Source organism: Electrona antarctica, assembly GCF_951216825.1.
Source record: "Electrona antarctica genome assembly, chromosome: 10".
Classification (NCBI taxonomy): Eukaryota; Metazoa; Chordata; class Actinopteri; order Myctophiformes; family Myctophidae; genus Electrona; species Electrona antarctica.
The window spans coordinates 41,882,043-41,903,478 of record NC_136791.1 but is presented as its reverse complement, the minus strand read 5'-3'; the positions used below and the strand labels follow the sequence as shown (position 1 = coordinate 41,903,478).

General features: G+C 44.1%; 2 protein-coding genes and 1 long non-coding RNA gene across 4 annotated transcripts in view; 2 read left to right on the top strand and 1 right to left on the bottom strand.

Annotated features, from left to right (window-relative positions):
- The window catches only part of rrp12 (ribosomal RNA processing 12 homolog), a 29,992-nt gene extending 28,924 nt beyond the window's left edge, over positions 1-1,068 (top strand). Inside the window, exons 34-35 of one of the 2 annotated variants that reach the window (XR_013790940.1) lie at positions 398-605; positions 665-1,068. Coding sequence is in view for 1 of the 2 variants with exons in the window: in XM_079512068.1 (XP_079368194.1) it covers positions 398-500 (103 nt within the window). In the remaining variant the exon portion in view is untranslated. Of the gene's footprint in view, positions 1-397 lie in introns of both variants that reach the window. The other variant, XM_079512068.1, reaches the window with a different exon arrangement.
- Positions 1,069-2,874: 1,806 nt separating this feature from the next.
- LOC306931025 lies at positions 2,875-4,248 on the top strand. The gene is made up of 2 exons (XR_013790953.1): positions 2,875-3,227; positions 3,327-4,248. It is a non-coding gene; the product is annotated as an uncharacterized lncRNA (long non-coding RNA).
- A 282-nt stretch (positions 4,249-4,530) lies between these two features.
- antxr1d (ANTXR cell adhesion molecule 1d) overlaps positions 4,531-21,436 on the bottom strand; it is a 50,996-nt gene continuing 34,090 nt past the window's right edge. Inside the window, exons 12-18 of the mRNA XM_079513202.1 lie at positions 20,216-20,294; positions 18,961-19,056; positions 18,101-18,139; positions 17,904-18,002; positions 16,040-16,204; positions 15,679-15,759; positions 4,531-4,931 (exon numbers count right to left, since the gene is read on the bottom strand). Coding sequence (XP_079369328.1) covers positions 4,602-4,931; positions 15,679-15,759; positions 16,040-16,204; positions 17,904-18,002; positions 18,101-18,139; positions 18,961-19,056; positions 20,216-20,294 — 889 coding nt within the window. The 3' untranslated portion in view covers positions 4,531-4,601. The remainder of the gene's footprint in view (positions 4,932-15,678; positions 15,760-16,039; positions 16,205-17,903; positions 18,003-18,100; positions 18,140-18,960; positions 19,057-20,215; positions 20,295-21,436) is intronic.

The window sequence follows — 21,436 nt, the reverse complement described above, 5'->3', positions numbered from 1 at the left end:
GGTGACGTTGCTGTCCTCCATTTCAACTTTGTATGGCTTTTCAAAAATGTATGCAATACTCATATAAGAGTGTCGCACGAGTGTTGCTTGTAGATCGGCTATAGAGCATTGGTTCTCAAAGTGGTGTCCGGGGACCCCCAGGGGTCCTTGAGATGGTGAATGATAGATCTGTAACTGTACAAATGGAACCAAACAGGCCCGTAACCTAATGCATGTCAAACTGGGGGTCCTTGAAATCAAAATGGTTGAGAATGACTGCAAAGTCTGTGCAAGATCTGTAAAAACTTCTCTCATGGGGGGTCCCTGGCATATAAGTGTCAATATGGGAGTCCTTGACATGAAAAGGTTTGAGAACCACTGCTATAGAGAGCTCATTCTTTCCTGTGCGCGTGCGTAGGAAACGAGCCAAGCTGCAGGGGCAGTTCAAGGGCATGGTGAGGGGCGCCCAGAAGGGGGCGCGCTCCGGGAAGAAGGTGCAGAGGAACAAGAGGAGACCCTGAGGAGCACAAGACGTCTCGTGGACTCTGGATTCATTGTGTGTGATGGCGTGATCAAACTGCTCATGAACATTCTGAAATGTAAACATACAAGTACGCCCTGGAAGAGTGTATTGGCGTGTGTGTGTTTGTGTGTGTGAGAGAGACATTACGTGTCTTGTCTACAGGTGAAAATGGACAAAGTAACATCTTGACTGCGTGGAACGAAGTTAGCAAATATTTGCCAGTGACCCTGTTGAATGTCACCAAACCTGCAAAGATATTGACAGATGACCGCGTGAACGTAAATTGAACACGCTTGTCGAATCAGTGTCGGTCAATGTATACACTCTGTGGATGGTACTTAACCGTCTGTTTAACGTGAATATGTATTTATGTATCTTGGTCAAAGTGTATAGACTATTATGATACCGTGTGCGCTCATGTTATTGCTCTGTTTGACCACTAGATGACACTATAGACTGCCGGATCAAACGCTTCATAGGTCTCTTGAGTGGATTCAAGACAATTATCCTGCAGGATGGTGCAGTATTTGTTAGGGAAATACAGGCAATAAACAATAGTTCAGGTGTTATTGTCTTGACGTGTTTTTCTGAAAGTGTAATACGAATGGGGATGATGAAAACCTTTGTTTCATTTTGTAGTTTGTTTCCTGGTTCAGCTTAAAAACTACATGTAAAAAAAATAAACTGCTACATAAGACTGATCTTATATATTACACTGTAATGTAAGGAATGTAGCAGCTAATCAAATTAATAGTGGCACATCTAAATCTAACGTACTCATATATTTTTTTTTATTAGTTGCACTGCTTACTAACTATTAATTCAAACTGGAAAACAAAACAAAATCAGCCTAGGTTTCATTCCCCTGTATGCCCTGTATACTTTATTGTACAACGCATAGTGAAAATACAAGCTCACAGCACAACAACCTTCAAAGTGAGTTGTGAGTTTGTAGATCTGATATTTTCATTTTCTATTTCTGTTTGTATGCCCTTGCTGTTGGGCAGAACCCTCTTTTCTCAATATTTTAATATTTAGTTTTTTGGAACGAATGGCCTACTTGATCATCAAAGAATAGCAGATCCATGAGATCGAAATTTCCCGTTATGGATTGCTTACACAATGAATCACATGACCACACACTGACCACCTTTATCGGACGTCCTGTGTGACTAAGTTCTCTGTCAGAGACGGTCTGTTCTGAAGAGGAGAGCAGATGTGCTCCTGGTCTGTCGTGGAACATTCCCAGACCTGCCGCCATTGCACTGTAGACCGTCGTGTTATGAATGATGCGCTGCTATAGCTCCATACAACTTTTAACACCAGCTAAATGCGCCAATTAAGTTTGCAACTCAGGATTTATAATGCAGGCAATCTCTTAAAAGTCATGTCTAGATTATTCACATCCGGACAGCAGCTGAAGAGTAATTAGACTGATTAAAGAAGATCTATTAAAGTGAAAACATTACATCACCAATGTTGCATCCCATAATATTATACAACAGCCAATAAATGTGTCATTTGGTTTCTCTGTTGCATCGACGCTGTGCTTGGCAGCAGAACTGCAGTTCTATGACTTTGTAAGAGTTCTTCACAGATGACATTGTATGGGGGGAAACTATTCAATTTATAGAGACATGAATCATACAACTGCTTGTGTTCTGTAATATAAAGATGCTATATAGAGTAGACCCTGAACCAAAAAGGTGCTAGAAAGCACCGAGTGGTTCTTTGGTGGAACCTCTTGGTGCTATATAGCATGTATTTAAATATGTATATGTAGCACCCATCAAATGATGCTATTTACAACCATTAGAGGTGCCCACAACAAGCGGAAGAATACTGTATGTGTTGGGAGTAGACAAGCAACACAACCCCTGGTATGAATCAACCTGGAGAAGTTGCAACCACACCCTGGGATTGTGTGTCTTTTAATCAAAAAGTATAGAAACGTTTTATCAAAACAATATATAATATTTTAGAAAGATTTTAGCAACACAAATCGTGTGGGGGTCCCTGGCACAAACATATTTCAGATGGGGGTCCGTGACCACATGCATAGGCCTATTTATTTGGGAGGTCCTTGACATCAAAAAGGTTTGAGAACCATTATTATAACCCATTTTGACCTGAGATCAGATTCTAAAAATGTCTTCTACATCCTGACAGTTCTCCGAAAAAGCTATGTTTCTATGTCAGTCGTTCTTTGATTTTTCAAAAATAGCAGACCTACAAGCTCATAGCGCGCCACTCGGTGGCGCGCTATGAGCTTGTAGATCTGCTATTTTTCAATAGCTAAAGCATAACATAATGCTAACACCAAAAGGGGTTCCCGCCCACTGCGAAGAACCACCAAATAACTCTTTTCTGCATTCTTAGATCCTATAGATTAATCCTCACAGTTTACAGTATAAAATCTTTTTTTAATGAAAACAGAGACGCAATAGACTTAATATAGAAATAATGCAAATGATCATTTCAGTCAGTAAATAGCCTGTACGGGAGAACCCCCAACAATACAACTCTTAAAATATCGTACTTTTAAAAAGTAAAAACAAAAAAGGAAACCCACAAATAAGTAGCAAGCAACCACTTAAAACCTTTTGTACGTTAGCTATCTGGGGTCCCCCAGGGCTCTATACTAGTTTGCTAGCATTTCCCTTTACAATAGCGACATGTTGAGCTCATAGATTGACTATCTTTGCCCCTGAATAGGGTTTATGTGGTTAACTTGCCTCCACCCATTATACATGTAACTATGTCCCTCTCTAATCACTGAGCTACCAAAACATTAGGAATAGAAGTCAGGCATTTGACTGAACAGAAATTGAAAGCGAATTGGGCCGGTATTAAATAAATTAAATATGAAAAACTGCCCCGCAGTTGTGATACTGTATTTTTAACACTACAGTTGAGCATGATTTGTGTCTGTTCCTATATTTCCTACACAGTAAAATCCTCCGTGTTAAACTGAGAGAGTACAGTAACCAAATGGACTGGTTACATTTGTATTAATCTCTCAAGCACCGATTTGAAGGAAACAAATAGCAGAGGGCACTGTTTTTCCCCCCCTTTTTTTTGGCTGATGGGTTCCCAGATAGCATTTGTAGAGTTAAAAATGTATTATTTAACACATTTTACTGTGAAACACTGAACAAGAGGGAAGCGGCTACTTTGGTCGACGTCCCTTAGTTTGATCTCTACTGTAGCATCCAGCACAGCCTCTCTCACATACTAACTCACATTGCAGTACCCTCGAAACATTGAAATGACCATCCATTATCTCAAAACCTCCCCCGTCTTAATCATCACATTCTCATTTACCATTGTCAAGCACTTGAAAATCTAAAATAAAAACATGGCAAGCATGACTCAGTATTACTCAGACGCGACACATCACAGCTGCAGCTTTCATCTACTCTACAACACGCCGCTGACACGTGACTTTTTCCTTACACATTTACACTGACATTTCTTGCAGGAAGAATTCACCAACAACACTATTATAGCATGCTGTACATGCTTGGCTCTTGTCATAACGTTTTGTAAAAACAGCGGAATGTAGCCTATGTCAGTGTCATTGCCATGCTGAATGTGTTGGGGGGGAATGGGGAGCGCTCATTTCGGTTCACTCATCACCACTGGTGCATGTGGAAGGTTTTACAACCAAATCCATGACTTTTTAAAATCACAGTCCCATGATGTGAGCCTCGTGCAATTAAAGTGCGGTGGATGGAAGAGGTTATCATGTGAACCAAAAACAAGCGCTGGCAATGACATGTGCCAAAAAACTCAAAATGTTCTTTTCCGGATAAAACTCAGTAGCTGATTTAGATATTACATTTAAATATATATTTTCTTTTCATTTTTTATTTTTTTTTCTTTTTCTTTTTTCTTTTTTGCTGTCCAGCAACAAGGCACAGAGCTTCAACAAGTCATAATAACAGCTCCTGGCTTGTTTCAGGAGATTCTTTTTTTTTGGGGGGGGGGGGGGGGGGGAGGGGTGGGGTGGGGTGGGGTGGGGGGACAGTTGTTAAGAATTGACATTTTGGCCCCTTTCAGACACCCTCTCTTCCTTTTCTTATTCTCCTCTCTCTCATCAGAGTCTGGGTGGGGGTCGAGACGGAGGGGGTCCCGGGGGTCCCCCCGGGGGTGTGCGGGTCGGGGGCGGACCAGGGGGAAGGGGGCGGGCCACGGGCGGGGGTGCTCGAGGGGGCGGTGTGGTCCGGGGGCCTCTGGAAGGGGGCTTGGACCGGGGGACCGAGGAGGAGGAGGAGGAGGGGGTCTGCACCAGTGGTTGATGTTCTGGAGGAGGAGGAGGAGGGGAGGGATGGAGGGGAGGGGGAGGGGGGGAGCCGTGGGAGAGAGGGCCGGGCCGGGCCGCCGTGGACCCCTCCGCTTTCACCCTTTGGAACTGTATGCAGCGACCCTGAAACAAACACACACACACACACACAGAGTTACGAGGCCATACATATTAAGATCCGTTTAATAGCAGTTCTACAAGCTCGCAACACCTCACAACGCACCGCTTTGTTCATGTGTAGATCGGCTAATTTGAGTGTAAGAAGCCAGCAACGCGACACTGCCACACAACACCAACACGCTATCGGCATGAAACCATAATCAGGCTTCAGAACGCAGGACGATGCTAACGTTATGTATCTGTGTGTGTGGGTGTGTGTGTGTGTGTGTGTGTGTGTGTGTGTGCGTGTGTGCGTGTGCACGTGCGTGTGCGTGCACATGCGAGAGAGAGCTTCTTTAGAAGCACCAGCCAAAGTGGATGGTGTGGCAACGTGCCCAGCTCTGATGACAGAGGCCTGTGTGTACCAACAAGTCACACAGAGCCGTTTCTGTGTTAAGGTCCACACCTGCACCACAATGGTCATCGTGCTGCTATAGCCAACTGGGACAACGTTATCTCACGCACGCACACGTGCGCACACACATGTACACGACGTGCACACACACACGTACACGCCGTTCACACACACGTACACAATCACTTATGGTCTCTGTCGAGTGGAAACCTCATTATGTCCAAAACGTACTTTTCAGGATTCAAGTTCAAAAACGGCAAAAAACAGCAGATCTACTTTTTCAGGCGAGACTTTTGTCTGTCGCTGTAGTGTGATCTAGCAGGGCGTTGATGTACCAAGAAACATACAATACGATATAATATAATGGAGATAGGAGGTTTGTGCTCTCCGACTGCGACGGTACACATGTTAGCATTCTCCTATAGGAGCCTCGTCCATTCTGTCTCTCTTGATGCACAACACAAAGTGGTTTATGTGTCTTATTGTGGCTGGAATGTAAAGGCTGGTTTTAGAGCACACACACACACACACACACACACACACACACACACACACACACACACCCACGCACGCACGCACGTGCACACACACACACACACACACACACACACACACACACACACACACAATGGTCTAGGGGGGCCTCGCAGCTTTTAACATAATTTACAAGTCAGGGGAAAATGGTTCTCTTCTCTTATTGTCCTCATTGATATAGTGTTCTTCTCTCTGCACCCTCTCTGTTCCCTCTAGACCCCCCCCCCACACACACACACACACACACACACACACACATTCAAAACGTACACAAAAGTGGTAGCTGCGCTCAGTCAGTGTGTAGAATGGAGGGTTAGACCCTTGGTGGTCTGATTTAACACCTTATTAAACCCAGAGGCCCTAAAGTCACACAGGGGCCATAATAATAAGAGGGGGCCAGGCAGCAGCTAGGGTTTTGTGACTGAGGAGGGCCCATTCATCGTGTGTGTGTGTGTGTGTGTGTGTGTGTGTGTGTGTGTGTGCGTGCGTGCGTGCGTGCGTGCGTGTGTGCGTGCGTGCGTGCGTGCGTGCGTGCGTGCGTGTGTGTGTGTGTGTGCGCGCGCGTGTGCGTGTGTAATTGATTGCTTGGCTGGAGGTGGGGGTCGCTCCAGCTGTGTCGGTGGGCCGCAGTGAAAAGGCCCAGTTTGTGAGCAGCAGAGCCACGGCAGTGAACACCGGAGGGAACATATGGACACAATGACAGCACAGCCTCATGAATACGAGGCCGACTGCAAGCAGGCCTCCACCACCACACATATGGCCTGGATGAAGACACAACAAGCCCATGAATAACAGAGAGAGAGAGAGCGCTGTTTACTTTACACAATGCTGCATCCCTCCAAATGTACATACTTTCACCAGGGTTTTTTTTCTTTTCTTTTTTCTTTTTTTTTTTGCAAATGCTGTATTTCTCCAAATGTACATACTTTGACTTTCACCATTTTTTTTTGACACTTGCTTCGGCGATGTAAATGTATGTGTTTACTCATGCCGATAAAGCTTATTTGAATTAAATTACATGCTGGAAGAGAGCATCAACAGACAGGCAGGGGAGAGATAAACAATAAACATACAACAACATCTGCAGCTAAATGAGTCTCACACAGCCAGACCATCTGAGTAGTGAATACTTCGCCTCCACAAATACCAATGTGTCTGGTGGTGATATCTACATTCCTCTACATTCAATGTAGAGGCTAAAACTGCAAACCATTTAAAAAAAACTAAGATTTAAAAAAAGTAACTGCAGTGCAGAACCAATGTATTGCAAAACCATGTGACTTCCATTGGAAATGCATTGGGGGCGGCCATTAAACACGGACAAGACACAAGACAAATGTTGTATGCATGTTGCAACAGTGTGAGTGAGGCCTTACACGACGTCACCAGACGTACCAGTATAGGTGGAGATCTCAGACTAAAGCTGTCTGCACACGAGTACTGAAGCCACGTTGTAGTGCTGACGTGACGCCATGATGATGTGATGCAGGTCAGCAGCCACTTGTCATGGTTTCTCTCTCCACACAATGTGCCGCTGCAGCTCTAGTGGCCGCACTGTTTGCATCTCTCACCCTCCTGGCACTTTGTTTATTATTAACCCCCTATATATAATATATATATATTTCGGGGGACTCCCTCTGCACCGCTTCTCTTTCTGTTCTTTGACAAGAAGACACACGCAGACTGGCTGGCGCACCACAGCAGTCAACACAAACGGGGAGAACTATACGGAAGGGAGAGACGTACAGAGACATTTGTCATCCTCAACAGAAAATGACCCATTACATGCGCATGCCATGCGAGGCATGCCATGCGAGGCTGTCTGGGAAACAGAAGGGTCCCAGGTTTAAATCCCCGGTCTTTGTAAGGAGGTGTCCCTGAGCAGGACCCTATAACAGCTCCCCTCTGTACGTTACGCTCAAGTCTGACCACTTGAGCCAGGCGGAGCTGAAAACTGAATTTCCCCTGTGGGATCATATAGGTCTATAGTATTACCATTAAGCCGCATGTTCCTGCTTTGCGTGTTTACAGGGCAAGCACAGCAATACACACTAAAGTTGTTGGATGCGCACACCGACATGCAACTACTGTAAGTGTTGTAACGGACCCCGGGATGGTGAAACTTTTATTTTGAAGGGCTTCCTGCCATGTAGGCCTCACAGACCTTTACTTCACTTGTTTTCCGTCTAAACTTCAGAAGCACATCAATGGGCACTGATTAGGCTGATCAAGTTCACCTGTGGTGCTGCTGACGCCCATCATGGTGCTACAGATGGCAACAGTTAAAACAGCCTCAATGGTAGAGGAGCACAAACGGCATCACTATGGGACCAGTACACAAATTGTGTTTAAGGAATGTTTGGTCAAGGCTTATGGAAAGGAAGGCCTAAGGAAAGGACTCACGGCCAAACTTTATGAAACAAATGGACGCCATGCAATGAAGCACACGCCACTTTAGCACCCAGCTGGAAAGGGGACAAGGTGAATTTCTTTAATGGTTATTTGGTCTGACTGGGTCTTATTCTTGTGGTTTATTGTCTGAGGTTTATTGTTGTGGTTTTCATATTGCATTTTGATATGGTAGATTTAAGCTATGCACTGTATGGCTTTTATTGGTTATGTAATTATGGTTTATGGTAATGTTTGTTGCTGATATTAAGATTTTTGATATGTTGTCTATTGATTACTGTCTGATTTATGATACATTTTATGCCTGTTTCTTGTACAGTTCTACGTTGATTACCAATAAAAACTTCAAAATCATCAGTTAAGTCTTCAACCTTTCATGGCCAGCTGGGTCCGCTACAAGTGTTAATGAGGCATAATGAAGGTGTAGTGTACATGTACCCACTCTGTCACAGTGCAGCAGAATTAGATACATAACTATCAGGATAAATGAGCATTTTTCTGTCAGTCTTGAGAGAGAGAGAGACATAGAGAGAGAGGGAGACGGCTAAGGAGAGTGGTGATGGTTTAGTGCTGTGTGACAGACAGACAGACAGACAGACAGACGGGGGGGGGGGGCATCAGCTCTGGGGACAATAGGAGGGAATGTCTTCTGTCACAACGCGGCTCGTGGCCTTTCAACTCCCCATCTGTTTATGTGATGCTCGCTCTGGAGGGATGACACACGCACTACAGCCACACACACGCACTACAGCCACACACACACACAGTCACACTCACACACACACACACACACACACACACACACACACACACACACACACACACACACACACACACACACACACACTCTGAGTGTGGCAGAAAGTGGCAGCTCTCCTGCTGACGGCCATTTGCAGATTCGGTGGAGTTGTAAACCAACAGATTAAATGAATTAAGTTAAATGAATACTAAGGATTTTGGCAGTGTGACGTATGATGCAGGCGGAGGACAGAGAGGGGTGTTCCTGAACGTTCCTGAACTGCTCCTTGACTACATTATAGATGATACGTAGCTTGCAGAGTTAGTTAAGTCAGCATTACTGCATTACTATGTGGGTGTATTCAGTGTCATGCAAGACCCACGCTGATGTGGCAGTCAGCTGACCAATTGGCCCGGGGTATTTAAGCTCACCTTAAGACTGCATTCTTCCTGCGTTCCTAAGTTTGCTCCCACAGCCACCCCAGCACTGCTATTTCTGTTCCCCATGGGGGGGTTGTTATTGTATATCTATCTCCCTGCTCTTAATGTTTAATGATGGCTGTCTAATTGTGCCGAGCAGGGAGAAAGATTTAGCAGAGCCGAACGCCAAGATAAAATATTATATGCACACTTTAATACCTGACTAAACTACATTATTGTGGGGAACGGTTTCTCTGAGAATTGCATGAGAATTGCATTTTCAGCAAAAGCTTTCCCCACAGTAACAGAAAACAGAAAACACACCAGTATAGAGCCCTGAGGGACTCCAGTCAACCGGTTTAAGTGGTTAACCCTGGCACGCTATTTCAGATTTTCAAATATTGTCACAGTGCCAGGTAGGCCTGTCGCAATTATTACATAATCGCCTAATCGCAATTATTGGAGATAATCACAATTATTGGAGATAATCACAATTATTTTTGAATAATCGTCAATCGTTTCGATTTCATTTATTTTTATAGCAAAATTAGCAGATCTACAAGCTCACAATGTGTCACGATGCAACACGTTAGGAGCTTGTAGATCATCTATTTTCACATCGTCGTTAACAATCCAGACTAAGATCTGATTCATGTTATTAATTTCTTCTTGCATTTTATGCATTTGTCTGTTTATGAGACAGGGACAAGGCACACTAAATATATTGCAGTATATAAGCTAGTTTACATCTGCTGTCCCTGAGCGGGAGTCATCTGTAATACATAATTCAGAGCATAAAATAAAAATTGATGATACTTTCTGTGATCTAGTTGCAATTCTTCATCCGGCTATAATATTTTATTGCTCTCTGGCTGTGTCCTTTACGGCGTGCTAGGTCTGTATAGGAGACTAGCCTATGGAAGATTTGTGTCTCTCTGAATGATGGCAAAAATGGCAATTGGTGTAACCGAAAAACACGCAGTCTAATAAGTTAGACTTAATTCATAAAAAATAGCAGATCTCGCAACATGTGTTGTGATTTCCTGTCTGCCTGTCTGCCTGTCTGCCTGCCTGCCTGCCTGCCTGCCTGTGTGTCTGTCTGTGTGTCTGTGTGTCTGTCTGTCTGTCTGTCTGTCTGTCTGTCCGGAGCTAATCTCTCAAACCGCTGGACCGATGCAGCGCCAAATTTATTATGTCTTTTTAGCATTCCTCGCTTTTTTGACATGGCTATTGTGAGGAAGTCCTCATTAGAATATCTGAATCCGGCAGCCTGGCATTGTTACCTCCGTGCAGATCAGTTGCACAATGAGAAATCATTGTGGTCTTTTCATGTCTGATATGGCCATTACCGATGCCTGTGCAAGCCATCTCCCCCACCGAAACAAAAGTCGATTTGCGTTCCCTTCATTTCCTTCATGAGAAGGGCAGTTTTATTTTCCTCAGTTAATGGCGCGTGAAGGAGGTTTGTTGGGTCATTGTGTTGCGTGGCTCCGTGAGCGCGGTCCCCAGAGACACTGTCAAGACAAAGACTACTGGGGGAAGAAAGTTGTGTCCCCTCCTTCGACGGAGATAAATCCACCTGCTCCGAGCAACGTCAAGCCCAGGGGTGGGCAACTTTGACGATGGAGAGGGCCACTATATTTCCACACTCACTCCCTAGGGCCATATATTACTGTCGTAGCAAAAATAGCCGATCTACAAGCTCAAAACGCGTCGCAGCGCGACGCGTTTTGAGCTTGTAGATCAGCTATTTTTGCTACATTCGAATTTCAAATGCCTTTAATTATACTTTGGTTGAAGCAATGAGCTACTAATTTAGACTGAAGTAATAAAAGCAGGTCATGTTTGCATGTTGTGGAATAGTAACAGCTGAAACCAATATTATATCAGTATTCTGACATTAACCTGAGGGCCACATTAAGTGATGGTGGGGGCCGCATGTGGCCCCCGGGCTGCCAGTTGCCCACCCCTGGTCAAGCCTGAGTTATACTTGGGCTGCGCTCCAGTGTCGCGCGCTGAAAATAGCAGATCTACAAGCTTGCAGAAGTGTTCTTTTTGATGCTCGGCACAGCTTGTAGATTTTTTTTAATGTTTTTTTGTGGCTTTCGCCTTTATTTTATATATTTTATGGAGGGACAGACAGTAGGCTGACAGGAAATGGGGAGAGAGAGATGGGGGGAAGACATGCAGTAAGGGCCGTCGGGATCGGGAGTCGAACCCGCAGCACACTGCCAGACTGGATTACCAGCCAAGGTGCCTGGACCACTGAGCCATGGCCCAGGCCCTTGTAGATTCTTTTAGATGCTCGACACTAGATCACTACTAATCCGGCTAAAGATGGAACGGAGATCAAATGAGACATTGATATCGTCACTTGGAAACCTCGTACATTATGTGCAAAACAGTTACTTTTCAGGATTAAAATTCAAAAATAGCAAAAGTAGCAGATCAACAAGCTCAAAGCGTGTCGATTCGCCCCACGTTTTCAGCTTGCAGATCTCCTACTTTTGGTGCTTGTGTGTGACGCTGTACTGTAGTATGATCTAGTAGGCCCTATATAGGTAGGGCATTAATTAATGAAATTAAATTATGGAGATAAGAGGTTTCTGCCTGACAGCAATAATATATAAAATCCTTTGAATAAAGGACTCCAGACACAGTAGCGGAAACATACGTGCGCGTCCATGAACAAATCCACATTAACCCATTTTGACCTGAGATCAGATTCTAAAAATGTCTTCTACATCCTGACAGTTTTCTGAAAAAGCTATGTTTCTATGTCAGTCGTTCTTCGATTTTTCAAAAATAGCAGACCTACAAGCTCGTAGCGCGCCACTCGGTGGCGCGCTATGAGCTTGTAGATCTGCTATTTTTCAATAGCTAAAGCATAACATAATGCTAACACCAAAAGGGGTTCCCGCCCAAAATGGGTTAACGATAATACAGTCATATGTCGTAACGTAATGAATCTGACAGATAATGTCTCGGCCAAGAAAAGACAGAATGAACCCATTTACGTCCGCGCAGATGTTTCGCCATGGCGACCAATGTGATGATGTAAACATGCGTTATGTTTTTATGAGATGCCGCGCACGAGGTCAAGGTTTAGATAATGGTGCCAGCTTCTCTCTCCCATCTCACACACACACACGCACGCACGCACGCACGCACGCACACACACACACACACACACACACGCACGCGCGCGCACGCACTCACGCACAGCTGCTTGATTGTGAAAACGCTGATGTCAGCATTGGTAATACTTTGTTCATGTTACATCAATCACAGACGTGAGTGAGTAGCGAACTATGTGTTCAACAGAGAACCGGAAAACCCCCCTCTGGCCAATATTCTGGACGGTCCCATGCTCAGGGAAGGGTACAGTAGTCCTTGTGTTGTAACAATGACTGCTTTGTCAGAAGGACTAGTAGTATCAGTGGCTCATTGACTCGTGTGTGTGTGTGTGTGTGTGTGTGTGTGTGTGTGTGTGTGTGTGTGTGTGTGTGTGTGTGTGTGTGTGTGTGTGTGTGTGTGTGTGTGTGTGTGTCGATGTTATTCACTGACACCTGCTGCTTTTATGTGAGATAAAGAGAGAAAGAACAAAATGCGTCTTTATTCGTGCGGGGACAGTCCAGCGCTTTGGTAAACTGATTTGCACATAAAGGGATAGTTCACAATTTTTTAACTTAACCCATTTAGGCCTGACCTCAACATTTAAAAAAAAAATCTTCTAAATCCCCCAGTTTTCTGAAATAAATATTTTCACGATTTTTCAAAAATAGCAGATCTACAAGCTCGTAGCGCGCCACTCGGTGGCGCGCTATGAGCTTGTAGATCTGCTATTTTTCAATAGCTAAATTATAACATAATGTTTAAAACACCAAAAGGGGTTCCCGCCCAAAATGGGTTATGAAAAATGGCTCAGGAGGTAGAGCAGGTCGTCCAATGATCCATGGGTCAGTGGTTCGAATCCCGGCTCCTCCTGTCTACATGTCAAAGTGTCCTTGGGCAAGACACTGAACCCCAAATTGCTCCCGATGTGCTGGTTGGTACCTTGCATGGCTTCCGCCGCAATCGGTGTATGAATGTGTGTGTGAATGGGTGAATGTAATGCACAATCTATGTAAAGCGCCTTGGATAAAGGCGCTATATAAATGCACCATTTACCATTTACTTGCCATTAATATAGTGGTTGCAACTGTATTAATTGATTGGGTCACTGGGGTCACGCATTAAAAGTAAATTAATTCACAAAACTAACATCATTTGTATTGTTGACCTATTTCTAAAATATTAGAGCAACCTTCGTTCAACTTTGACCCCTCTATCACATGGGACTATTTTGGGCGTAGTGATATGGACACAATAGAGGGACGAACGAAAGTTAATTCATTTACTTAATGCATGACCCCCAGTGACCCCCACAAAAAGACAGGAACTACTTAATATTTCACCAAAACCAGAGCAGAACTCCCACCACGGGACTTGGGCAATCAATTAATACAGTTGCAACCACTATATTAATGGCAAGTAAAGTATTTTCAAAAATTCTGAACTATCCCTTTAAAGAAGCTTTTACATTGATGATTTTAATCAAATGTCAAAAGTCTCTGTGTTATCTTTTGGGTTTGGTATTGGTATAGTGAAGTCTTGCAGAGATACAGAGAAACAGCCTCAAAAGGGAATAATGTCAGTCAAGTCAACTAACTGACTGTTGAGTCTCAGACATTTCAAGAGTACTATAAGAGACATCTGCTAAGACTGAGTGATGGTGTAGTGCAGGGGTTCTCAACCCGTGGGTCGCGACCCCTCGGGGGGTCGCCAAATTATTTTAGGGGGTCCCCAAATTATTTAAAAAAAAATATATATATATATATTTTTTTTTAAATTTTATTTTCACGATTTTTCAAAAATAGCAGACCTACAAGCTCGTAGCGCGCCACTCGGTGGCGCGCTATGAGCTTGTAGATCTGCTATTTTTCAATAGCTAAATTATAACATAATGCTTAAAACACCAAAAGGGGTTCCCGCCCAAAATGGGTTAAGGTTATTGTAGCAGTCAATTTATATTGGGGGTCGGGAGGGGGCGGGGCGGGGGTCCCGAGACGTTGCCAAAGCATTTCCGGGGGTCCCCGGCCAAAAACGTTGAGAACCCCTGGTGTAGTGGTCTGATAAACAGACTCTCAGCACACAGGTTCTATGTTCAAATCCCAGTCCTTCTATGGATCATTGCTTGTCAAATTTACCAACTGAAGGCCAACATACAAAAAAAGCTTCAACAATTCTAAGCGATATCTGCCTTCAGTGACTGAGAGATGGTGTAGTCAGTGGTCTAATTATCGGACTCTCCACATAGAGATTCCATGTTCAAATTCTACCATAGCTAACTGAAAAAGTTTGGCGGCAGTCTGTGCCGTTTCTTTTTCTACATAATCTTCTGTCACACATTCTAGCCACCCTTGTTTTCCCCTCCACTCAGTTCTATTATGTTTTTCTTTTGTCTTTTTTTCCTTTAGACATTGAACTATCTGTTCTAAGCCAGTAAAGTAGTGTCAGTTACATGCTTGTTTGTTGTGGTTTGAATAGAGGGAGGGTGTGTGTGGGGGGACAGCAGAGCCTATGGCTATAAGGCACACGCCTGTCGTATGATCGTATCATAGCAACAATAGTCTCTCGAGACAGACTGTTGACATTCAAAGGAAATGTGGACGCTGTTTTTCTTTATTTTTTGACGATGGGTTCTCAGATTGTAGCACAGTGAGTGAAATGGTTGTTGACGCTGTGTGATGAAGCAGGAATGCGTTAGAAGTTAGAACAGTGGTTCCCAAACTTTTTAGCCTGTGATCCAAAAGAGAAATTGTCTCCCTGGGACCCAAACTAGTGAAAATAGCAGATCTACAAGCTCACAAAGCGTCGCTTCCCGCCGCATTGTGACCCTGTAGATGGGCTACTTTCGCTTTTTCTTTTCTTTTTTTGGGGGGATATTTTGTTTTCTTATTTATGGAATTTATTATATTTTGTATTGATTTCTTCATGAATTACTGGTTTGTTTTTAATTCATGAAATGTTTTGCTTTTTTAGGAATGTTTTTTGAAAATGTTTTGAAATTAAAAACAAAATGTAAAAAAAAAAGAAGAAAAAAAGGGACCCATAAAAATTGGTCCGCGACCCAACCTTGGTCCCGACCCAGTGTTTGGGAACCAGTGCGTTATAATAATAAACAGAGAGTCCTCCGTGCGGCTGCGGTCTCACCTGGGCTCCAGGCTGAGGTCTCATCAGCGACACCTGGTCATATCCTCTCTGGAACAGAGCCAACAGCGCGTCCAGCTTCCCCTGGGAGAGACAGGACGGAGAGAAAGAAAAACTCACCAGCAGGCCTCAAACAAAAGCAAAATATAAACATAAAGATGCCATCTCATTTCATTTCATAATCGCGGTGTCATTTGCCCAAAACATGGCCGATCTACATGGTGTCGTGGCGTGCTTCTTGTGAGCTTGTAGAGCGGCTATTGTGGCCGTGCAACACGGACATGGTTTAGCTGAGCCATCGGCAGTCATCTGCTGGGTGAAGCGGTAAAAGAAATGTCCCTTCCTCCCTTTCCTTTTCCCTTACCTGGATAGGAGTGTACCACCTCCTCTGCTGTGGCGCACTGCGGGGGCGTTTCCGAGGCTTGGGTTCGTACGGCTCAAATTCCTGTTCTGGCATCTTGACGATGGCATTTTTGGGCTTGTCCAGCTTAGCACCCTCTTCAGTGGAGCCCTTCTCACCCCACCGCACCTAAACAACAACAACAACAACAAAGTATGAAATATATTCTATATGTACAGCAACATTCCATGAGTGTCGACTAATCATTACAAGTGGCTCTTATTTTGAAGAGGAAGAGGAAGTCAGTTCTGGTTGTAGCCAAGCTGCCATGACAACTTGTTATGATGCCAGCAAGTCCAACCAACACGAATCCACATGGATCCACATATTGGATACACAAGCTTTTAGCCCAAATGTACGATATAAAAAACATGAATCTGTGAGTTAAACAATGTACACACTTTGGAAGTACACTAAACATGGAACATGGAACTGTGGCTCAGGAGGTAGAGCAGGTCGTCCAATGATCCCTGGGTCGGCGGTTCAAATCCCGGCTCCTCCTCCTGTCCACATGTCGAAGTGTCCTTGGGCAAGACACTGAACCCTACATTGCCTCCAATGAGTCGGTTGGTGTGAGCTTGCCACCATTGGTGTGTGAATGTGGGAAGTGAGGACGCTGGCGTCAACTGTTCGCCGCTTCACCTCCCAATGTATGAATGAATGAACCATTGTAAAGCGCTTTGAGCACTTGGAAAAGCGCTATAAAATGCAATTCATTATTAACCTCCACGGAATTAGATGAGTAGTTCATGGTATCAGTCTCATGATGGCTCATGCTGGTAAAACCATCATCAACAACAGCTGCCCAAACAAACATTAACAGGTACCGTAGGCTACAGCAGTGCTGCTACTGTCAAGAATGTGATGTTATTAAATTGAAGTTCACTTAGCCTGCTTATATCATGCCCTTAAATAGTGCTTGTACTTGGAACTGTTTGGCCGCCATGCCAATTCGTATAAACATTTTAGTTCATTAGTTGAAGTGGGTCCGCCGTGCAATGTTTTTGTTTGGGACGTCACTGCACCAAATCCTTGTATGATGGTTTAATTGAAAGTGATATTGAACAAAGTGTTACAACCTGAATTGCACATCTAGATCTCTCAATTTATTTCACGGCAAACCCTAGTCCAGGCATATCCAAAGTCTCCGCAGCTTCCTTCCTAAAATGTATTATTTATCCGATATAAAACTAAAAATCACACCCGTGTGAAGTGAGGGACGCTATATATAAATATTTTATGACGTAATTAACAGACAAAACAAACATTAATGTTTTTGTATTGACGTAAATGTCCCTTCATTGTCAATGGCGTTTTTAATGTTTGTTTAACTAAAAACAAACATTAAACCTGTATAGGAGGGGCTAGCGCCCCTCAACAAGTAGGCTATATGTACTGTATGCTTATGGTGTCTCTCAACCTGCTCCAAAGGTACATGAGCCATGGTGATGACCCCTGACCCCCAAGCTCAGCTTCTTCTCAGCCCTGAGTCCATTCTCCTGTGAATGCTGGACCCTAGAGCCTGCTCTAAATCCCTAATTACGATGTTGTCAATTCCAAATGTTGTGTTGTGTTGTGTTGTGGTTGCTGAGGTTCGTTGTGAGCTGTTGTGACAGGATGGGTGTATTGGTTCATGACTGGCATGGTGGCAAAGAATGTCTCTATGTAGGCCTATTTTCTCTCTCTCTCTCTCTCTCTCTCTCTCTCTCTCTCTCTCCCCCCACCATACTCTCCCTCCCAAACTCCATTGTCATTGTCAACGAGAAATGTTCAATTCGGTAAGTCAGGCGTGCGTGTCGACGTGGTGTATGCGTGCGTGCGTGCATACCTCCATGCGCTTGATGCCGCCCACTCCTCTTCCTCCGTAGTAGGATGCGTCCACTGTGGGCCACTTCTTCTTGGGCATCCCGTCTTCATCGTCAGACTCCTGAGAGACGCAGAGACAACGGGGGTTACACCAACCCACTCGTCTCATTGCATTATTATGACGTTAACTGTATGAGACTTGTGTAGCGCGAGACTTACTGGTTCTGGAGGAGGGGGTGGCGGAGGTTCTCTGATCACCTGGACATTAGGGACAAAATAACAAAGAAAGCACAATTTAACAAGTTCACAAAATCACAGCATTTTCAGAATTTGTCTTAAAATGTCAAAGTATTTTTTCTTCAAAACTAACTGATCTGCAAGCTCAAAAGATGTCGCCCCTTGTCGCGTCAGGCTGTGAACTTGTACGGTATTTGTCGTACAATGAAGTATAGTAGGCCTATAGGGCCAACTATAGTCGAAGTCGAAGTGGTTAATATTATCATTATTGCTTTCTTTAACACATTTCATTCACAAATCACTGTTCTCGTCCAAAAACCTAGAACTTACAGTCTTAGATAATGGAAAGAAGTCCAATGATGTGTTAACCCATTTTGGGCGGGAACCCCTTTTGGTGTTTTAAATATTATGTTATAATTTAGCTATTGAAAAATAGCAGATCTACAAGCTCATAGCGCGCCACCGAGTGGCGCACTATGAGCTTGTAGGTCTGCTATTTTTGAAAAATCGTGAAAATGCGGCACAAATCTTTGAATATATATTCTTTCAGAAGACTTTTATTTTTTAGGTCAAAATGGGTTAATGTGCACTCGAATGAACCGGCATAAAAAAAATTAAAAAAAACAGAGCGCACCTCAGCAAGGCCCCCTTCAAAAATATTACTTCTAGCCCCCCCTCCATCCAGATGTTCTCTGAAGAACGCCCTCTGTGGGGTGCTCTACTGCCCCCCCCCCCCCACCCCTCCATTTCCCCCCTTGATAAACACTAATTTATCACGAAATGACAGAGGAGTCGTTCAGCAGTAGTAGCACAATATACAGTGTAAGAACACTGAGCCTTACCACAGTGCAACACAGGGGCCAGAACCACCACATGAGGACCAGCGCCAACACCACGAACAGTACCAGCAGGGATATCAGCACAATGGTGCCATCGAACTATGTGCACACACGCACACGCACACACACACACACACACGTATAGGGATAAAGATTAAACAAAAAACACAGTGGACAGGGGGAGGGGAAGATGGGTAAAAACTGTGCAGATAAAAGACAAAGGCGTTCTGTGTGTGTGTGTGTGTGTGTGTGTGTGTGTGTGTGTGTGTGTGTGTGTGTGTGTGTGTGTGTGTGTGTGTGTGTGTGTGTGTGTGTGTGTGTGTGTGTGTGTGTGTGTGTGTGTGTGAGAGAGAGAGTGTGAGAGTGTGAGAGTGTGAGAGTGTGAGAGTGTGAGAGTGTGAGTGTGAGTGTGAGTGTGAGTGTGAGTGTGAGTGTGAGTGTGAGTGTGAGTGTGAGTGTGAGAGTGTGAGAAAAAGTGGAAGAAGAGAAAAGAGAAGAAGGTACTCACGGTCTCCTCTTAGGACAGACAGTACAGAGGAGACCCCAGAGAGGACACAGAGGACACGGTCTCCTCTTAGGACAGACAGTACAGAGGAGACCCCAGAGGGGACAGAGAGGACAAGAGGAGACACGCGGCTACATAAAGAACAAAGAACAAACAAACAAGGGAGGAAGTTTGAAAGAACACGCTCAGTTCAGATCAGATGACACAGACATTATGACAAAAATAGCAGATGTACAAGCTCGTACATTGTGATGGCGTATTGTTTTTTCTTATTTTTGAGTGGTGCAAACCACTCCAACAACCAGCTTTGTCTGTACCCGTGTACCTGTACGTGGTACCCAAAAAAATGAGCATGGTTACTATGGTCACTGACATTACGTCAGACCACAGCTGATCAGGCTATATAAGACCTTGCACCACTCAGTTCACACGGGTGTGATTTATATATATATATATATATATATATATATATATATATATATATAGTTTTTTATTGGGGACAGCCAAGCAGTACATCTGACAAGAAAATCTTTGCACAGTCACCCATTTTTTTTCTTTTTTTAAATCATCACAAACACAAATAAAAAATAAAAGTAAGAAACACAGGTCACATCATGGGTCACAGTCAGAGTATTGTACACTTGTGAGATGGCGATATTGATGGCGTATTGTTAAGACATTTTGCTGGGGACGCAGTAATGCGTGCGTGTGTGCGTGCGTGCGTGCGTGCGTGCGTGCGTGCGTCATACTCACACATTCAGTGGTGGTGATGTGCACAGAGCTGGTGATGTAAGACAGGCCTTCATTCATGCTGACCTGCAGGTAGATCACCCTACACACACACACACACACACACACACACACACACACACACACACACACACATGAACCCCACATTCAGGTTTGCATTGAACACAAACTAAAGGCCTGTTCATCCTACTCATACACAGTTTTAGGTGATGAGGTGGTTAGTAAAAACTAAAGAGATGTGTTTGTGTGAGCGGTGACCACCGTGGCGTGACGTCATGTTGTAGTTCTCGAGTATGAGTAGGCCTTAACACAGTGTATTTCAGAGTATATGATGAATAGATTTATAGCGGTGACATTGACACGTCATTAGAATAGCCATACTAATATGTTGCTGTGATTGTGTCCCACATTTAGCACCCCGGCCCCCAGCCGGCGAATGCCGCTGGGCATAGTGGGCAATTGCCCAGGGCGCCAACCACTGGGGGGCGCCAACTACAGACGGACGGATGGTTTGTCGTCTGTCCGTCTGTTGTGTTTACGGTGACAGTTGACGCGGCCTCTCTCTCATGCTGTTAAGTTACAACTTAGACCTATTTCCTTTTAATAACCTGGGTAAAATGTGCAGCATTGGGAGGCAAAGGGAAGGCACTTATTATTGTGAAGGGGCAGAGGATGCAGGTGCTGTTGTTGCTGCGTGTCGAGACTTGGAGTAATGCCTGCCGCGTGGATTTAAGCTGTCAAAACTATTTTGTTAAAGTTAAATATGCCACAGACACTTTCCTGAACTGTGCAGCTGATACACAGATACAGCATTGTCATATTTATTTATTTTCAGCTCAAAGCTTGTATCAACAGAATATGAATAAGAAGATAAATGAACACCTGACGGCGTGGGAGAGGATATAATGGGCGCGTTCGGAAATACTGACATAAATCATGATACTGACATGATAATGACCATAATACTGACATGATACTGACCACAATACTGACATGATACTGACCATTATACTGACCATGATAATGGCCATGGTACTGACATGATACTGACCACAATACTGACATGATACTGACATGATAATGACCATAATACTGACATGATACTGTCCACAATACTGACCATTATACTGACCATGATAATGGCCATGGTACTGACATGATACTGACCACAATACTGACATGATACTGACATGATAATGACCATAATACTGACATGATACTGTC